This window comes from Ochotona princeps, chromosome 5, assembly GCF_030435755.1.
Source record: "Ochotona princeps isolate mOchPri1 chromosome 5, mOchPri1.hap1, whole genome shotgun sequence".
Taxonomy (NCBI): Eukaryota; Metazoa; Chordata; class Mammalia; order Lagomorpha; family Ochotonidae; genus Ochotona; species Ochotona princeps.
In genome coordinates this window covers 57,115,717-57,136,602 of record NC_080836.1, presented here as the reverse complement: position 1 = coordinate 57,136,602, position 20,886 = coordinate 57,115,717, and the positions used below count along the sequence as shown (strand labels likewise).

General features: G+C 37.6%; 1 protein-coding gene across 2 annotated transcripts in view; it reads left to right on the top strand.

Moving 5' to 3' along the window:
- Positions 1 to 20,886, top strand: part of PDE11A (phosphodiesterase 11A) — a 418,861-nt gene that overhangs the window by 154,399 nt on the left and 243,576 nt on the right. For both annotated transcript variants that reach the window (XM_004577021.3, XM_004577022.4), the window contains exons 3-4: positions 798 to 887; positions 7,963 to 8,103. In XM_004577021.3, the coding sequence (XP_004577078.2) occupies positions 798 to 887; positions 7,963 to 8,103 (231 nt within the window). The remainder of the gene's footprint in view (positions 1 to 797; positions 888 to 7,962; positions 8,104 to 20,886) is intronic.

Below are 20,886 nucleotides of genomic sequence, written 5' to 3'. Positions count from 1 at the left end.
CTTGCATGGCTAGCTCTAAATCAGGTGGGTCTAAGTGAGAGTCAGAGGTGGAGACTGACAAAACAGATGCTCTTTCCCTCTACTTCAGAGAAGTCCCCCAGCACTGTCAGGGGGTTATTCCAACTTGTAAAGAGCTTAGGGAAAGAGTTCATTTCCTTATTTCCTCCTGTCACAGTGGTATCATATTCTGGAGATGAAGTTGAGTGAAAGTGCTGGACATCCTGCAAATCCCTAGACCCAGACGTGCTACAATGGAAATTCTTTGTTAGGGTCAGCTGTGTGATTCTTCCTTGAGGAAGTCTCTCTCACAGGTTCCCCAGCCTTTCCTCCAACAGGTTTTTATAGAAGCCTCCCGCCATGTTGCATTCATATCCTGTTCTGTATGCTCAGTGGTGGACATGACTAGAGATCTTCCACAAAAGTTGCTAGACCTTCCGACCCCTAGGTTCCTACTGAGCACATCACAACAGGCCTGCTTAAATCTGGTAATTGACAGATCTAGGGTCAAATTAAGCTCCCTGATAAAGAAACATGTACAAAAGAATGGGCTTATATCCTGCCTTCCTCCAAATGTGCCCAGGGACATGAGCCTAAAATTCCAGATATATTGGTTTATTGCCTTCTTCTTTTATCACAAAAGGAATAACAAAATATTTGGAGTTTCTATAATACTGTTCTCAATATGGTTCAAAAGACAACATTATGGTCAGGCCTATATAGAAAATGTCAAGTCTAGTTTCACAGAGAATAGATCAATTCCTCCTGTTTTAATGGCCTTAATGCTCTTTTTGCCCCAGGTGATGCAGATGTATCTCCCGTTCTGTGGAATTGCCATATCCAATGCCCAGCTCTTTGCTGCCTCAAGGAAAGAATATGAAAGAAGCAGGGTGAGTAGAATGAAACATTGCTGACATTTCTCTGTGCTCTCCGTTTTCTGTAACTCATTATGCCTTTAAAGGACAACGGATGATCTTTGAACACTCCACGAATCTTTTATTTGTACAACCCTGTAAGGCTGTGGTTGAGAAGACCCTATAAGCAGTGAACCCAAATGGAAGTGGACACCAATTCTCTGTTGTTATTCAGGTGGAATAGTGCTATTTACTTTTAAAAACAATATTGAATTTCACATCTGTGCCATAGGACAGCAAATGTATCCTGGATTGTTTGTACATCTGAAGTTATAATGTAGCTTGGTGATGCTTTCACAATTCAGATCCTTTAAAAAGCAAGGCATGTTACAGATGTGATTTTTACCCCAACAAAAGCATAAGGGCATTACAAGGTATTTGGGACAGTAATGAAAACAGTATTTTGTAGAATTATAAAGAAACAGATTTAGAGGAATTGCTATCATAGACCGTCATGAGTTATAGGACACAATAGCAAAAGTGCAAAAACGAAATATCAAAAAGGCTAATTTATCAAAAGGAAACTAAATTACATTAGAGTTATTTTACTTTTATACAAGAAGGTTAATGCCTAACTTTAAAACAATTTAGAAGAAGATGCTAAAAAGTATTGAAACAGTTGATCTGGCAATCAAATTGATGAAAAATCTCACTTGCTGGGTATTGTGTTTTTTGAATGTTTTAAAAAATTTGTTTATTTTTATTTAAAAGGCAGAGTTATAGAGAGAAAAGGACAGACATAGAGACTGAAAGATTTTTGTCCCCTAGTTTACTCCCCAAAGGGCCACAGTGACTGAAGCTGGGCCATTCCAAAACCACGAATCTGGAGCCACATGAGTTCAGAGGCCTAATCATTTGAGCCATCTTTCACTGCCTTCTCAAGCATATTAGGGAGCTATCAGAAGTGGAGCAACCAGGACTCAAGCTGATGCCCATATGGGGTACCAAGGCACTGCAGGTGAAGGCTTTATCTACTTTGCCATAATGCTGGCCCCATGAATACTTTTTATAAGCAGATGAAGACAACTAGTCGAACTATACTCCTTCACCTGGCATCCAATTTCTTTTCTCTCATCTGAGCTCTCTTTTTATCTTAAGCAATGTGTTGTATCATCCTCTTTTCATCTAGCATCCCACTAACAAAATCCCTGATGGCCAGAATATTACCTAGTTGTTCTGTTCGTTTTCTCACATCTCTAAGCGCATATCTTCCTCAGCCTCAGTGCCTCATGTCTATCTTCCCACCCACCCCGCCAGGGGCTCCAACTTTGCTTACCTTTAAGGACTCATTCAGCCTTACAGTTAATTTTTCCTTCTTACACTTTTTCTTAGTAAGTGCTGCCATTATTCTATTGTGGATTGCAAATCATACTACACGATGATATTTAATTATGCTCCTCCTTTCTACCTGCATTATGACCTCATTGGGGGAAGGTTCATGTATTATTAATCCATAACACTTTTTTTAGTCATTCAACAAATATTTATATTTTTTGTTTTTTGAATTCTTAAAATTATTATTTTATGATATAATTCCATAGGCTCTGGGATTTCCGTACTCCACCTCCCCAAATCTTCCCTCACTCTTTCCCCTTGTATTATTACAATAATATAGTGATTCATAAACAGTCACAAGTCCATCATTCTACTATTTAAATGTTTCCTGACATTGTAGGTATGAACAATGGCAAAGAGTCCAGCATTGTATTGTCAAGACGTATTTTACAGTTTCACTGGGAGTCCATCTTTGATTTGGAAGTAGAGACACATACTGTATTGTATCTTCACATCTGCATATGATAGTCTCCTTAAATTAAAAGCCATGAAACAAAATCAACAGAAAAAAATAGAGATTATACAACACAGGAAGTTAAATAACATACTACTGAATGACCAAAGTGTTGCTGAAGAAATAAAAAAGAAAATCAAAAGCTTCTTGAAGAAAGTGATGTTACTGTATGACCTATATGTCACTGAAGAAATTAATGAGAAAAAAACATTCTTGAAATAAAAGCAAAAATACCAAAATCCATGAGATGTAGCAAAGATAGTATTGGGAGGGACATTTAAAACAAAAGATCTATTTACAAAAAGATAGAAATAGTTCAAATAAATGACCTAATAGTGCATTTTAAGGACTTATGAAAAAAGAAAAAATAAATAGGAAGCAAGAAATGATAAAATCACAGCAAAAATAAATAAAATTGAAATTAAAAAACTACAAACTGCAATAAATAAAAAGCCATTTTTTAAGAAGATGAGCAAAATAAACTTTAATCCAGACTAGCAAAGAAAAGCAAGAGGGAAAAACCAAATAAAATTAGAGATGAAAAAGAAAACATCCTAAGAAACTAGTAAGGCGATCTCTTCTTGCTGAATGGATTCTTTTATCATGTGGTGTCCTTCATTGCTTTTAGTATTTTTCACATCAAAGTATATATTATCTGAGATAAAAATTGCTATACCAGCTTGTTTTTCCTTTCTATTAGTCTAGAATATCTTTTTCCATCCTTTCACTTTCAGTTTCCACTCATCTTTGCTGGTGAGATGTGTCTCCTATAGACAACAGAAAAATGGGTTTTATTTATGGTCAAGTCTGTTATCTATGATGCTTGGTTGATGAGTTTAAGCCATTTACATTCACGGTTAGATTAAAGGGTAGTAATTTGGCCCTGTCATTTTAGTGTTGGATATCCAATTGTTTGATACAGGCTTCTGTTGTCATTATTTTGGAATGTTCTCCAGGTTTGCCTTTGGTTTTGGTAGGTGCTATTCCTTTACTGTTTCAAGAGAACATCTTTAAGTATCATTTAAGTATTAAAGTCTGAAAGAGACATGTTCTTTGAGCTTTTCTTTACTGTGGAAGAATTTTCTTTCATTTTCAAAGACAAAGGAAAGTTTTGCTGGGTAAGTTATTCTGGCTGACAGTTTTTTCCTTTCAGAATCTGGAATATGTCATTCCATTCTCTTCTGGCTTGTAGAGTTTCCTGTGAGAGGTGAGCAGTGAGTCTGATTGGAGCTTTTCTACATATTAATTGATTTTTTTTCATGTGTAAGGATTCTTCCTTATGTTTGACTGAAGAGAGCTTGATTACTATGTGCTGTGGTGAAAATCACTTTTGGTCAGCCCTATTGGGAGTTCTGTGGCCCCTCCTGTATTTTGTTTCCCAAATCTTTCTCCAAATTAGGGAGCTTTGGTTTATTATTTCATTGAATATATTTTTTAAAACAAGCTTCTCTTCTGTGCCTTTTGGAACTACCATAATTCCCATATTCAGCCTTTTAGTAGTGTCCCTTAGTGATTAAATACTTTTCTTAGCTTGACTCGGCTCCACTTCCAGCTTTTTGATTGTTTCCCCATTGTTAAAGGAAATGTCTTCCAATTATGAGATTCTTTCTTCTGGTTCGCTCATTCTATTATTGAGGTTTTCCACCGAGTTTTTAATGTGCTCTGTTGTATCCGTCATTTCTAATAATTTGGCTTGATTTTGTTTCAGTGTTGCTGTTGCTTGCACAACATATCCCTTATTCCTTGGACTCTTGTGTGTGCTTCTCCTTATTATCATAAGCTTTATAACCAGTTTTTAAAATTCTTTATCCCTCATTTCCTCTGCTCTGCTGCTTCGCCATGTCCATGGGTCTCCAGATGTCCTTCTGCCACCACTCTCGCTTCTCCTGTTCCCTTGTGTCGTGACCTCTCTGCTTCACTTCCGTCTGTTTATATGTCTCCTTACTCTATTCTGTCATCTTGTTTCTACCCATGTGGCTTTTTTTAAAGGCTGATCTTCCAAAGTCCCTGCCTTCATAGAACTTATCGTTGTATTGGAAACAATAGACCAGAAAAAAACAAATTTTAAAAGTTAATTTGAAAGGCAGAATTACAAATACAAAGATGGGGAGGCATAGAGACAGATTTGCCTTCTATTTGGTCACTCTCCAAATGGCTGCAACAGTCAGAGTTGGGCATGTCTGCAGTGTGGAACCAATAGCTTCCTTCAGGTCTCCCATATGCATGCAGTGGTCCAAGCACTTGGACCATCTGTCACTGCTTGCTTAGGCCATTAGCAGGGAGCTTAATTTGAAGTGGAGCAGCCAAGAAATGAACTGGTGCCCATATGGGATGACAGTACCATAGGTGGGAGCTCTACTTATCATGCCACAGCACTGGCTCAAAGGAACAAAAATGAAACAATGTAGCATCAGATAAGGTTAAGTGCTGTAAATGGAAGTTAAGTGAGATAAATGAATTGAGCCTGGCAACAGAAGGATAAATTGTGAGAATGTTTAAATTAGAGACTGATCAAGAAGAACTCTCTAAAGAGATGGCTATATGAGCAGAGACCCGAACAAAAGTAAAGAACTGAGCCATGCAAAGTTCTGGGAAGAACATTCTAGGCAATTGAAACATCAACTACACAGGGCAAGGGCCAGGAGAAAGGTTGATCAGTGTTATTAGAGAGCAGAGAGAAAGAACGGGAAGAAAATGAGAATAGGGAGATGGGCTCTGGGTCAAATGGCAGAAAAACCCATGAAAAGACTGACTTTTAGTCTACATGTAGTGGATGCAATTACAAGATTCTGAGGTGAGTTTAGTTTGCTTTTAGAAGTGATCTCTGTGGCTTTCTAGGAATCAGTCAGCTGGTTGGAGAAAGTAGACTGAAAACAGGTTGGGAGAAAATTGTACTGCAATCAAGGAAAAAGGTGATTCAGACTGGGGCAATGGAAAGTGAGAGCTTTTTTCACAAAGTTAATAATGAAATATAGAACTTGCTGAATAGAAAAAGACTTTTGCCTTATGTACTTGACAATTAAAAGTGTTGGGTACAGAGATCCAGTGATTTGCAATGATGTCAAGACTGGTGGCTGAAATTTGGGAACTATCAGCACATAACACTGAAATCCAGGGGACTAGCAGAGTTCATCTGGGAATGAATGTGGGTAAGAGAAAGGAGGTCTATGGAAGAACCCAGGAGTGAATGAGGTTTCTAGAAGAAAGAGGAAGAAATGCAGACCTTTGTTTCCTGGAAGCAACATGACAGCCAGAAGCAGGGAGTATTCAACCGCGTGAAATGCGCTCTGTGTCAGCAAATCATTCTAGATTTTCTCCTCTTTTGCTTCTACTCAGGAGCTAGTCTGAACCATTATTTGTAAGACTTTCATCACTTGTTAACAAAGCAGAGATTTTGAATAAGGAACAAACAAAATTACTATAATGTGATTTGTCAGTGCAAGACTCAGGGCATAATTAGGTTTTCCTCTGAGATCGATGTTCTCAGATACAGGTCCCAGACGCTCTCTCTGCATCCACTAGAGACAGAAAAGCTAAATAATTTTTCAGTTAATATGATCCATCAGAAGACACAGTTTAGACAATTAAAGTAATAATGCTCTCTCCATTAATAGCTGGGAATTTTGCTCTTGATTTTTCAGATGGTTACCTCATTTTTTATGTTACATTTGTATATGAACTTAATTGTACATTGAGCTCTTCCAGCAATCTTCTGTCCAAGTGCGGTAGTCAGAATTACTGAGTACTTAAGAAAAAAAAAGCCTTGTTGGTGTTGTTTCTTGTTGCCTTGGGATCACAGAGAAATACAGCCCTAATTAGCTGTGTTGGTCTTCAGAGAAAGCACCACCCAGATCTCTGGTCTCATTTCAATTGCTCAGTAAACTAGCTTTATTTCATGAATCCTTTAACTCATTCAGATGCTTTTCTGCCCTAATGGATTTAGAGAAGAAATATTCACATGTTTCAGATGGTTTTAGAGCAAATCAGACTCATTAGTGAGGCTGAAAGTGAGTCATGCCCCTGGGAAGATGGGGAAGATGATCACCACCACAATGAATAGATTTGAGTTTGAAAATTCATGAAATCCTTCTGTGAGAGGTCAGACTAGGGATTGTACATCTTGTAAAATTCTGATCCATTCACTGGAGGTGTAGTTTTCTGATTGCTCTCTGATGGAAGTATAATCTTTTAAAGTAAAGATTCCAAACAGGTATTATCTCAGTGTAAAAATTGCAGGCTAATTCAGCTGGAGAGGACAGGTCTTTGCAACTCAATTTTTAAATGTGGATGCAGTTTTCAGGTTATAATTTCAGAATTTTTTTCCTTTAATTTGTATGCTTTTACAACCCTGTAAGTTTTAAAAATACTTGTTTAAATAACAGCAAGAGAAAAATAGAAAATTATTTTTCATATACTGGTTCTTGCCTAAATGTGTGTAGTAGCGAGGTCTAGACAAGTCGTAAGCCAGGAGCCAGGAACTCCATCCTGGTCTCACATATGGGTGGCAGAGGCCCATATGCACGGGCCATTGTCTGCTGTATTCCCAGGTTCACTAGCAAGAAATTGGATTGGAAGGAGAGCTGCCAGGACTAGGCTCTGAGACAGATTACTGGCATTGCAAGCAGCAGCTTAATTTGCTGTGCTGCAATGCTAGTCCCTTGTCCTACAGTTAGAATTAATTATGGTATTTTCTTTCCTGACATTATATAATAGCATCTGCATGTTCTTTTGGACAGTTTGGTATAAGGCAATATTTCCTTTTCTTGTGTACAAGTGTTAGAGGGACTACATATGTTTTTGATGGCTCTGAATCTTCAGAGTTCTGGGGAGAGCTATGTATTAGAGAGAGCAAGCCTCAAATCTCAGCCAGTAGATATTACTACCTGATAGTGAGGAAGGGCTCTGTAATTGTCTGAAATACATGTCCTTTGTAAAAAAACAACACTAAATATTTGTTTTCTATAAAATGTTGGAATTAAAGCTGGTCCCACTGCTAAAAACCTACCATTGTAGAGAGAAAAAGTTTATTGCTAATAACCGTGTGTCTATTCCATATGCTGGTTCACACATGATGAGAGTATCATAAAAAAGAAAGGCTGGAGCTATTTAAAATAGTCCTATAAGTTTTAAAAATTCAGCCGCACTAAAATATTTATCTAATTGGTACAAAGATTTGAATGGAGCTTCAAAGGGAAAATGAATCATCAACTTTTGCCCCAGCCCTGGGGATTCATCTAAATGCATGCATTCCATCCTCCCAAGGCTCTGCTAGAGGTGGTTAATGACCTCTTTGAAGAACAAACTGACCTGGAGAAGATTGTCAAGAAAATAATGCATCGGGCACAGACTCTGCTGAAATGTGAGCGCTGCTCTGTTCTACTTCTAGAGGACATTGAGTCACCGGTAAGTCATCTTTTATCTTTCATATCGGGTTGAAGACTGTGCAGAATCAAGTTGAGCTACTTTTGTAATTAGATTTGGAAAATCATGATGGGATTCATGTAAGTCATGAGGTGACTTTCTATAAGATGAGAAGCTTCTTTTTTTTTTTTATTTCCTGTGTCTACATTTGCATCTTGTTTTTTCTCACTAGAGAAACATAGACGATTAAACTGATGGGAACCGTAGAATGTTAGACCAGCCCTGGGCACTTAAAGGGAAGGAAGCAACGATGGGACCAAGCAGCTTGCTTGTTCACTCTTTGCACTGTTAGAAGAGAAACGCAAGCATCAGGCTCTCTGCTCACTGCCCTTCATGGGGAACGCCCTCAGCATTTCTGGGAGTGGATTGCACTGCAGACAACACTCCATAGCCCTCTTCCAAAGAGGAGGAAACAAACAAGTGACTTCAGAGTTCTAAGCTCTTGGAGCTCAGAAAACCTGTCCTTGAGCTGAGTATGGCAGGATCTTAGCCAGATTGTGCTTGCAACAGGTTTACCTTGCTGGGAAACCACTTTTAGGCTCTGGACCCATGGCTGTGGCATGGAGCAGCCTAATCCATGAGCAGGGCACCTTTCCACTTTACCACAGGGGCCCCTGGCAGCATTCTGCAAAGGGCCACAGGCCTGCTTCCCTTTGTAGGTCTGTGGCCAGTTGGCAGTTCTGTTCAACTCTCCAGCTCTCTGGGGGATAGCAATTAGATACATACATAGCAATATGGAAAATCACAACCATCATTGATAGAAATGTTTGAAGGTTCCATGTCTAGACCTTGGCAGTGATTTAGTATCGTGGCTGAGAATTCTTAAAAAACCAGAAATTGTCTAGCACTTCAGAGCTGTCCTGATATCTCAGAGTGTGATGTTTTAGCAGAATTTACTCTGAAAGGACAATTTTCTTTTTCTTTAGGTTTATTTCTGCTAACAAATGGAACATTAGTATAAATTTTAGAGATTTAGTAAGTATTATAAAAGTAACAGCATATTCTTTTCTTAATTCAACTTTTAAAAAACATTTTGAAATGTTTCCCAAGGTTTTAAAAGAGCTTGGGATTATTTCCATCTCAGTGGATATGGTTTACATAAATAAAAGAGTTATAGTTATCTGGTGGTTATGTAAGACTCACTGTACCATACACACACACACAACACACACAAACACACACTCCAACAGCCCATGCTTGAGAAGTCCTTCCAGATACCCTGTTAAGCATTCACATGCCTTTGAATCTCACCTGTTGAGCAGGAAGCAGGGTTCAGGGGCTTCCCAGAGCCACCCACACTGCCTGTTTCTTCAGAGACAGGCCCTGGAATAAACAGGATGGGTAGGGGTGCTCACTGGAGCTTGGCAGGCTTCAGGGCCTCAAAGAAACCTTCATTAGGCAAAGGCCAGGATTGCCAATTCCAGGTCTCTGTGGGCACAAGTGGCTGGGGAGGCCAGCCTAGAATGTGGACAAGCATAACCTGTTTGTTAGCAGACATGGAAGTAATTTAGACCAGGTAAGGCTCATCTGCTAGTGTGGGATAATTTTTCAGTGTGACCTAGCTCTTTGACAAGTCAAATGAGAGAAGACAGATGGCAGTCAATGTTGAAGGTGGGGGTAGAGCTGGAAGGATCAGTAGGGACAGTAATAACTGCAGTGTAGTAAGTTGGGAAAGGTATCAAAAGCTTCATACAGAAAGAGTAGACAGTACAGGCAGCAAGTATTGCTGAGAGCTGAAATGGCCTTTTTTGTTATCACTACTGAAACTCAAAGACTAATGGTGGGATCAGAGCACTAAAATCTGGTCCACGCTTCTCATTTCTTCCCTCATCTCACTTCCTTCACCTCAAAGTGAGGATGAAGAACTCTAAGCTAGAGAAGCGAGGTCTATAGGTAAAAAGCAAACAATGTGAAAACAAAGAGGACATCAGTCTGCCTGGGATTGTTTTAGAACCTCCGAAAATGTTGTACCTTGTGCAGTAGCAGGAGAACTGGGGAGTGAAGGGAGTGAATTTGTGTGACACCCCCAAATAAGAAACCCCCACTGCTGCCCTTTATCACATTTTTCACAGGGCTTGTCATCCCTTCAGACCCATATGTGCCTGTCTTTTGTGCAACTCTACAAATTTTCACATAGAAATTACAGGAAGGAGACCAGGCACAGTCACACCATGAGCCGCAGAAGTTGCCAGCTTGAAGAGGAAGCTAGACTCCAAAATCAAGTGTTGGCACAGTTGTTGCAACAGAAAATTGTGTGGTGATCATGTTCTTTGTCTGGGACTTCCTCTTCTTCATTTTAGAACACGGAACACATGAAATGTCATTAAATAGTTTAGTCATCCAGATTTAATGAGGATGTGAGTGATTATTGGAGAAGGATCCAAACAAAACCTGTAGATATGATTTAGTTTTGAAAAATGTAAATTTGCATATGTGAAGGCAGAGGAAGAGAGAGAGAGGGTGAGAATCCTTATTTTCTGGATTGCTGCTCTGCTGTTTGTATGTCCACAGTGGACACCTGAGACTATCTCTGGGCTAAAGGTAGGGGCTAAGAATTCAATTCAGGTGGCCCTTCTGAGCCATCACCTCCTGCTTCCAGGAGCCGCATTTGCAGGAAACTGGAGTGAGGAAGCAGAGCTCAGGGTTGAACTCAGATCCTCTTATGTGGGACGTGAGCATCTTTTTTTCTTTTTTTAAAGATTGATTTCATTTTTATTGTAAAGTTAGACATATAGAGAGGAGGAGAGACAGAGAGGAAGAACCTCCATCCGATGATTCACTCCCCAAGTGACTGCAACAGCCGGTGCTGTGCCGATCCAAAGGCAGGAGCCAGCAATTCCTCCAGGTCTCCCACCAGGCGCAGGGTCCCCAAGACCTTGGGCTGTCCTTGACTGCTTTCCCAGACCACAAGCAGCGAGCTGGATGGGAAGTGGAGCTGCTGGGATTAGAACCGGCATCCATATGGGATCCCGGCGTGTTCAAGGTGAGGACTTTAGCCACTAGGCAGTCGTACTGGGCCTGACATGAGCGTCTTGACCAGCATCTTAGTTGCTAGGCCAAATGTCGATCCCACTGACTTCATTTGACTGACAGAAGACTTAGATAGATTTTCATCCACTCAAAGAAGAGAAAGCAAAAATTAAACTTTATAAAATGATTCATAATATCTAAAGGTTTATGGGAAAAGAAATATATATGTATATACATGGATTTTTCAAGTGTGCATTCTGTAGGTATTTATATTTCCTAACAATGTTCAGAAAATCACCAACGAAGATGAATAAATGAGTGAGATTTTCCCTGTGAAGCTATTAAAAGGTATTGTAACACTAGAGATTAATTTTTTTTGTAAACAACTAGCTGAGCAGACTAAATTCATGGACCACAATAAATGTGAGATGAGAATAAAGTCTGTTATATTTGGAGGTTTAGGAAATTGACTCAGGATGGATGGTGTTGTATTAGAAGAGCTTCAGACTTACAAACTTATTGTGATAATAAAATTTCAGCAACATTTCAGTTCTATAATTATACAGAAATGCATATATGTGCATACACACATAGCAGTATGACTACTCTCTCTTAATATGTATATATATACATACATATATATGTTATATATATATATAACTTGAACATCAGCAATTAAGCCCAGAACTCAACTTAATCTTCCAATTATACCTTTCCTTTATTACTTATGACCTTAGATAGGCAGGGTGACTATGCTGAGAGCCCGCAAGATTGTCTTATCTTTTAGCAGAGCCAAGTCTGGGAGAGAGGATGACAGGCAGCTGGCTTTCTCCAAAGTACACAGAAAGTTACATGTCATCTGGTGACAACTTCACTAATCAGTGAGATTCAATCTGAAATGACCAAAAAAACCTGCAGTGTCTGACTTTTACTAGAATAGTCTCTCTTGTCTCCCACAGGTAAGTGGAATTGGAGCTCCAGAAGAGATTTAGTTGTTATGGAAAAATAGTATTACTTTGTACGGCTGTATTTGTGGCCTGTGAAGTATGTAATCACTATGCAAACTGTCATCTCTAGTAGAGCTTCTTGTATTCAGATCACATATAAGACAGAGGAATCACTTGAAATTAGGTGGATGAGGAGAATGAAGAGTGCTTGGAAGCATTGGTTGGCAATTTGGAAAAAAATTTTAAAAACTGGATTCTTGTCTCTTACCGGTTTAAAAAAATAGAGGCAAAATTATGGCTGTCATATAAATTCACAGTATATATAGGCCATCTGTGTTTGTATTATAGATTGGAAAGTCCTGCTGCCCAGCTGGTAGGATGGGGTCCCTCCAGTGTGGAAGTAGTAGTGAAACCACTCAGTCTGAATGAGAGCAGCATCACGCTGCTGTGTGGAACCCTTGGAGGAGGACTTAAAGTAACTATTTGTATTGAAAGGTTCTAGTTACAATGGACTGCTTGAATGACACTGTATTCATACTCAAATGTAGTGTACAGAATGAGGGAATTGAGGTGTGGGTGGTGAAGAGGAAATAATGAGATGCAGAGACTGATGGGCAGATGTTCTCATGGCTGCAGGAGGGCACAGAGCTTCTGGCAGCAAGTCAAGACTTGGACAGACGTAGCCAATCAGTAAACACTGATCTAGATGGATGGTGGGTCATTAAGTCTGCTCATTGGGTATATGCGTTACTTCACAGAAGTCAGGCAGAATTTCAATTATGGTGAATTTGGGCATTGATGGATGCAGTGATTTAGCAATACCTAAAAGGGACTGGCAAAGTCTTGTGCTTCTCCATGAATAACACTTAAGTTTGAATCAGCACAGTAGTGATATTTTAACATTGAGAAAATTGTTGATGAAAGGGCTGAGGTGCCAAAGAGAGCCCTAAATGAAGCCTTCATCTGTCATCCAGGGCTTCCTCTTATGAGATACTGACTGATGTTCATGGGAAAAGAAAATCAGCTCTGGGTTCAATTTGTGTAGTGGAACAGGATCAAAACCTGGTCATCCAGTACTGAAAGGTTATAACTGCTCCTGTTAAATATGTGTTTTTTCTCATTTAAAATATTTTATTTATTTGAAAGGCAGAGTAGAAGCAGAGAATTTCCCATCCACAGGGTTCACTGCTCCAAAATGGCCACAATGCTTATGACTGGGCCAGAACAAAACTATGAGTCAGGAACTCCATCATGGTCTCCCATGAGCATGGTAAATCCTTTAGCCATTACTTTGTGTGTGTGTGTGTGTGTGTGTGTGTGTGTGTGTGTAAAAAGATCCAATTTATTATTAAATTGTGTGTAACTACATCTATAAGAACATGGAAATACATAATTATGAAGAATATATCCCCAAAGAAGAGAAAGTTTTACTTGGAATGAAAAATGTACTAGTACTTCAGATGAATAAAGAATTTTAAAGTTTCTTTGCAACTAAATTTTAAAAACTTCATAAAACATGGAAGATAAGCTTAAAAATGAAAGCAACTCATACTTGTTGCATTAAACTTCTATGTATGCAATTTTGGAATATATTGCAAATATATCACATGAAAATCATATTACATACAGACATCTTTTGATTATACATTTATCAGTTCTATGCTATGTATTATATTAACCAATTTTATGGATGTATTAACACATACATACATTTTTATTGTTAGTGACTGTTTTTTGATTTTTTTCTATACCGCATCATTTACTTATAACAGAGTTATACATGTTTGTACATAATTTCTTCTATGAAATTGACAGTTTGTGATGGCTCAGTGGCTAAGTCCTCACAGTCCATGTATCAGTTCCCATATGGGCACCAGTTGATGTCCAGGCTGTTCCATTTCCCATTCACTCCCCGCTTGTTGGCTGAGAAAGCAGTAGAGGAAGCCCATGGTCTTGGGACCCTGCACCCATGTGTAGATCCTAGCCATTACGTTTTACCTACTAGTGTAAGCATTTAAAAGATACTGAAATGAGGAGTAGAGCTTGGACTTGAACTCAGATCCTCTAGTATGGGGCCTGATTGACAGAACTGGTACTGTAGAATTAATGACTACAACAAACATCTGTCCCAAAGATGTTTTAAATATCTCAAAAACAGTAGGAACATTTAAATTTGACTCTTCCACTGTCTGAAAGTTGTTGGAGAAAGTAGCAAATGTATATACTGAATCACTCTCTTATCATCCAAAATAATTTAAAATATTCCTGAATATTTGAGAATCAATAGTAGAGTTTTCTCAAGCAGTTGGCAGTATTGTTTCTTCTCAAAGTATTGTGTTTCTTCTTACTGTGGAGGTGTTTGGTTGTAGATAGAGAAACCTCTTTTAAATTTATGATGGAAAAACTGGTTCAATTATGATCAATAAGTAAGATGAACTTTGAACTATATACATCAATAACAGTGAAAGATTTCCTCAGATTTTAAATGTTAACTGCTGGAAAAACGTTTTACTACAGAAGTAAACTACAAATCAGAAAACTACAGTTGTTGCTTATTATCAACTTGTCACCCCTGAGTACAAAGATGATAAAGAAAGTGAGATTTGCATTTATTCTTCTGTTGATTTACAATAGAAAACATACATTTATTATTGAAGAAATTAATAGGCTAAATGAATTTATAATTGATAGTGAAATTTTGTGTGTATGTATGTGTGTTGATTTTTTTAAAAAATTGATATAAAGTAGTTAAACACCATGTATTGCATATGTAGAGATTTAAGAGTGTAATGGGGGCCTGGCGCTATGGGCCAGTGGTTAAATCCTCACCTCGCACACACCAGGATTTCATACGGGTGCTGGTTCAAGTCCCAGCTTCTCCATTTCCCATCTAGCTCCCTGCTTGTGGCCTGGGAAAGCAGTTGAGGATGGCCCAAAGCCTTGGGACCCTGCACTTGAGTGGGAAACCTGGAAGAAGCTCCTGGCTCCTGCTTTGGATTGGTTCAGCTCTCACTGTTGCATTCACTTGGGGAGTGAACCAGTGGATAGATCTTTCTTTCTTTATCTCCTTCTTTCTGTAAATCTGCCTTTCTAATAGAAATAATAAATAAATCTTTTTTTTAAAGAGCATAGTGATACTTCTCACCCCACTATCCCTCCTCTTCCATTTTTTTCTTTTTCATTGTTTGCAATGACATAGTTTCTGCTTATTTTACAATCACAAGCTCCCCACTAAATTAGAGTATTCAACAAATATAATGTTGAAAAACCACTGTTCCTCAAGAACATAGACAAGGTTGTAAACAACAAATTGCAAAATATCAATTTCACTCATATATATTTTACTTCCTATGCACTGCATAAGTAGTTACTACAAATAAGGAAAACATGATATTCATATATTTGAGGCTGGCTTATTTCACTAAGAATAATGGTTTCTAGTTGCTTTCATTTTGCTACAAAGAGAGTTTCATTGTTTTATGGCTGAGTAGCACTCCGTAGTATATATATTCTTCATTTTCTTTATCCAGTCATCAGTTGCTGGACATTTGGGTTGATTCCAGATCTTAGCTATCGTGAATTGAGCTTCAATACACATGTGACTACAGATAAATCTCTCATACGGTCATCTCATTTTATTTGAGTAAATTCCCAAGAATAGGATAGCTGGGTTACAGTTTAAAATGTCTGAGTAATCTTCATGTTGCCTTCCATGATGATTATAGTAGTCTACATTCCTACCAACAGTGGATTAGGGTACCTTTTTCTTCCATATAATCACCAGCATTTATTACTTTTTGGTTTTTGAATCATCATTGCAACTGGGGGAGGTAAGGCCTCGTTGTGATTTTAATTTGAATTTCCCTTATAGCTGATAATCCTGTGCATTTTTTTGGTGTGTCTGTTGAACGTTTGAATTTCGTTCTTGGAAAAATGCCTGTTTGTGTCCTTTGCCCATTTCTTAACTAAATTGTTGAGTTTCTGGAGTTCTGTGCAGATTTACTTACAATTAGTACCAAGACTGTTGGTATTTTTATCTATTTAAAGGCAGGCTTTAAATGAAGAATTGGATTTTTTTTGTCTCTTTCTTCCTAACTTTGTGAAACTGATCAAGCCAAACATGCAAAAAGAAGAAGCATTCTTTAATAATAAATAAGATCCAGTAACTTGAAAATTGTCCCAGTATTGTGCTTTTCACTTGGTTCATATTCTAAATTTTGCATGAAAGCTTTGGAAGATAGTGTCACACATTCCTTTTTCCTCCATTGTGAGAATTCCTTTAGTAATGAAGGAAATTATTTTACATAATTTTTGGTACATTTGTAATAAATAATCTTGGAGTTTTCCATAAGTATTTTATAATTATTACTACATAATGAGTATTTGGTATTTTCATGCCATGTAGTCAAAGTTATATGTTTTTACTATTGGTAAGTTTTTTGTGCTTTCAACAATTATTTGCCATATTCTTTCTGTCATGTTAGGTTCATATACACTGAAGAATGAAACAGTTATCCTTATAAACTTTGAGCCTAGTAAACTTAGAAGCAAATCCTCAGATAGCTAGATTGCATAATTAAACTGAGTAATATTGTGTCTGCCAACTTTTAACATGTTGCTCATATCAACAACTCTTTTTTACTAAATGTTGCTGCATAAAGTCAATCTAGGTTTTGATCTTTATCCAGTCGAATTTGCTTTTTAATTAGGACTATCTAGAATATGAAGAATTTATGTGGTGCATCAAATGGAACTAAAAATTAGTGTTTCCCTGGAATTCAATCTACTTTCTGGTTTTATTTTTTTATATTGTATCTTTAAGATACTTAAAGAAGTTGAATTATTTAACTTCTCTCATAGATTTAAAATTCTTTCTTGAAGAAAAGTCAACTCCATCTTTAGTATCTCAAGGAAATCTGATTTTCCAAATGCCACCATAGCACTGTTAATATTATGCATGAATAAGTAATCTTTAATGTGAAATTTTTAGTGAGTCAAATTCTAAAACATTTATAAAATACTTAACGTGCTCCATATATGATATAACTTCTTTACTGTGCTACATATCTAACTAAAAGAGAATAGAAACAAAGAATATTAGAACCCTAAATACTATCAATGAGTTAATATTTAATGGCAAGAATATGTGAATAAAATTAAATTATTGCTTTGAAGGATTGGTTTTTAATACCTATTTTATGAGGGAACAAATAGACTATTAAAACAAATATAAAAAATACCTGAGAAACTAGGTATTTATAGGCAATGGTTGGATAAAATTTCAAGGTTATACACAAAGCTGATTAGAGACAAAACAAGGCCATAAACTATACTGTTTATCTTTTCCAGTGTAAGGAAATTACTTGTACCTCTACCAGATACAAAGCTATGAGTTATTGCAATGACTATCAGGATCGCTCTGGAGCTCCCCACCCCAAAATACACACACACACACACACACACACACACACACACACACACACACAAACACAAATTAGAATAGATAGGCAGAGAACAACAAGGAAAGCCTCGAACCAGACAGGAAATGGTCAGCATGGACTCACACATACCTCACTAGGTAGGACACAATGATTAATTACTCCTCACTAAGGTATTGAAGATTTCTCTGCACACCCCTCCTAAAACTGTTCTACATTTCATCTGTTGATATATGCCTTGTTAGAGTTATAAGCCAGCTTAGACTATCCTAAAATTTGCCAGGTTCAGTAAAATTATGCTTCAACACTACAAACTGCTATATACTAAAATGCAAATAGACATGAGACAGCTGAATAGTACCCTATAGCCATTTTAAGGTGTATAGAAGCTGGTTGTATATAAACTAAAATTGAAATGTCAATCAAGTAGTCACAGGATGTGGTTAAGAACCTGCATTTTTTAAAAATATGGTTACTCAATACCATGTCAAATAATTCCATAATGTGAATTGTTGTTGATATTATGTTGTGGCTTTTAATTGATCGGGATGATATTCTGCCAGCTCTGCCTTCAGACCAGAGATGGTCTCCCCAAGAAGCCATTGAATTGATCTTGACAATAAAATGCTGGACTCTATGTTTAGTATATGCTTGCAATGAAAGAATCTTGACTGAATTTGAACTGTAATATTGCACCAAATTGGAAGAATCCACCATGGGGGGAGGGTATGGGGAGGGGTAAGGGGAATCCCAGAGCCTATGAAACTGTGTCACATAATGCAATGTAATTAATATTAAATTAAAAAAAACAAAGCTATGAGTTAACAAGTAACCTCACTAAATCTGGGATTTTTAATTAGTAGTAACCAATAAATAGAGCTCAGTAGCTTGCTTAGATCAGGTTGGCAATTTATTTTTCTTGTGAATTCCCAAACAATAAATATTTTGGTATTTACAAGGCATACAATTTATGTTGCAATTACTTGGCCTTGTCATCTTAACAGGCAAATAGGCACAGATAACATATAGTGAATGAGTCTACTCTGTTTCCCTAAAACTGCTTACCAAACTAGGCCCAATTTCACTTGCAGATTTACAGATAGCAGGTCTAGACAATCAACCTCCTTCTGTTAATCATTTGATTAACTGCATAATTAAGATATAATCTGATTATCATTGATAATCACATAATCTACAGCCCTCTGTATAGGACTTAAACAAAGTGTTAAGTGAAAACAGATCATGAATATGAAAACAAAAATTAGGTAAAGGGCACAGAGGAGAATTACTAGTGATTTTCCATGTGGTGAAAATAAGATGATGTCATCTCTAAAAAAAATTTAAAGAATACTATTTATTAAAGAAATACGAGGGTTCAAAGAATAAATAACATGATGTTAAGAGAAAGAAAAAGAAACCTGTGTTGGTAGAGCTTGGAAAGAAGTAGAAGAAAAATGTGTACCCATATAGAAATCTGTATTAGATTTAAAATATCAAAAACTAAGAAAAATCACTTTTAAAATACTTTCAAGGACCTGAAGAGTAAACCTGAAAATGAAATGGAAGGTAATAATGCTTTAGAAGATATAAAAGAATGATGAAAAAGGAGTCAGAATAAAAGAAGTCCAAATAAGGATAATTGATATCATTGAAAAGAAAATGACAAATGGAAAAAAAAGCAAAGGAGAAAGCCTTCAAACTTGTAACACTAGAACATTTTCCTGAAATAAAGGCAAACTTGAATTCACAGAGTGAAAGAACACATCATTTCCAAAAAAAAAAAAAAAAAAAAAAAAAAACAAGAAGAAAAAGAAAAGTTGATACTGACTGCTTAGCGCTGAACACATTCAGTGCTAATGGGTTTCAAAGATACCAGAAAAATATCTATGGACATCCAGACAAGGTGTTCACAGGAAAATTGATTCTGATGCCGGGCTTCCTAATAGTACTTTCCAGTATCTGCAGACTATGGAGCAGTATCTGAAAAGTTCTCAATCTTGTTACCTTTTAAAATCAGCTTGCTCTTCCATGTAAATTTAAAAAGCAGCTTACCAAGTTCCGTGAACAACTCTGTACAGATTTCCATTGAAAGTGCCTTATTGTGTCCATCGATTTGGGGAAATTCTGTGAGTTACAAGGCATTCTTGGCAAAGCGGTGTAAGCACTAAGAACATTAATTAACATAGATGACAACAGGTCTACAGGAGGAGGTTCCAGGAATGGTGTAGCTGCCAGATAATACGATGTCCACCCATCTCCCTCTGTGTGTCACAGGGTTGGCCTTCACCAGCTGGCTTTTTCCTCCTGACTGCACGAAGCTGGTACAGCTGCAGGCAGTATACATTCACATAACTGGGTCCAAAGATAAGTATTTGAACATAGACTCTTTTTTTTTTCTCGGAGAGTAATTTCTTTTCTAAAATGATTCTAAATTCCAGCATAATTTTCCGTAGACCCCTGAGTAAAGAATAAGATGTTGTCAGTCATTTGTATTCTAAATGCTTTTTCTATTTTTCTTTTTTGCTTTCAAAGATTTATTTATATATCACTGAAAAGTCAGATTTTACAGAGAGAAGGCAAGACAGAAAGATCTACCATCCACTGGTTCACTCCCCAAGTGGCCACAGCATCCAAAGCTGAGCCAATCTGAAGCCAAGAGCTTCTTCTGGGTGTCCCATGCAGATGCAGGGTCCCAAAGCTTTTGGTTGTTCTCCACCGCTTTCCCGGCCCACAAGCAGGGAGCTGGATGGGAAATGGAGCAGCTGGCACATAAACTGGTGCCGATATGGGATCCCAGTACATGCAAGGCGAGGACTTTAGCCACTAGGCTACTGTGCCAGGTCCAACTTTTCTATTTTTCATCTGTGAGTCTGGTTATGCTGTATTCAAATCTTTCACGTAACTGAGATTCATCATTATCTCCTGTAGAATTATGTAGTTGCTGACTTTTGTTGTCTTTTTAAATTATATATTTTTAAATTGGGGGTTACAGTTCACTTTTTGGGAGGGTGTTTTTGCCTGTATGTCTCCACCACTCTGTTCTTTCTCTCTTGCCCTCTTTCCAACAGTTTACAGAACTCCCTGGTCCTAGTCAAGTTCCAGAACTTATGTTGGTGTCCAAGATCTCCTGCTATGTGATAACATTACAGCACGGAAGAGGCAGCTTGCATCAGGCCCTCCAAGTCTTTTTTAAAATTATTTTATGACACATTTTAATAGGCACTGGGGTCTCCCTCCTTGCTCCCTAAGTTCCCTCCCCTCCTCACTGTCAGGCCCTCCAAGTTTTAACCTACACAAAAAGATGCTCAAAGGTCCTGTGGGTTTCACAGAATATTTTAAGGCTAATGTGTCAAATCATTTACTTTCTTTTTTTTAAAATCTGTGCCCCAAGTGTTTTGTTGTAACTCTGT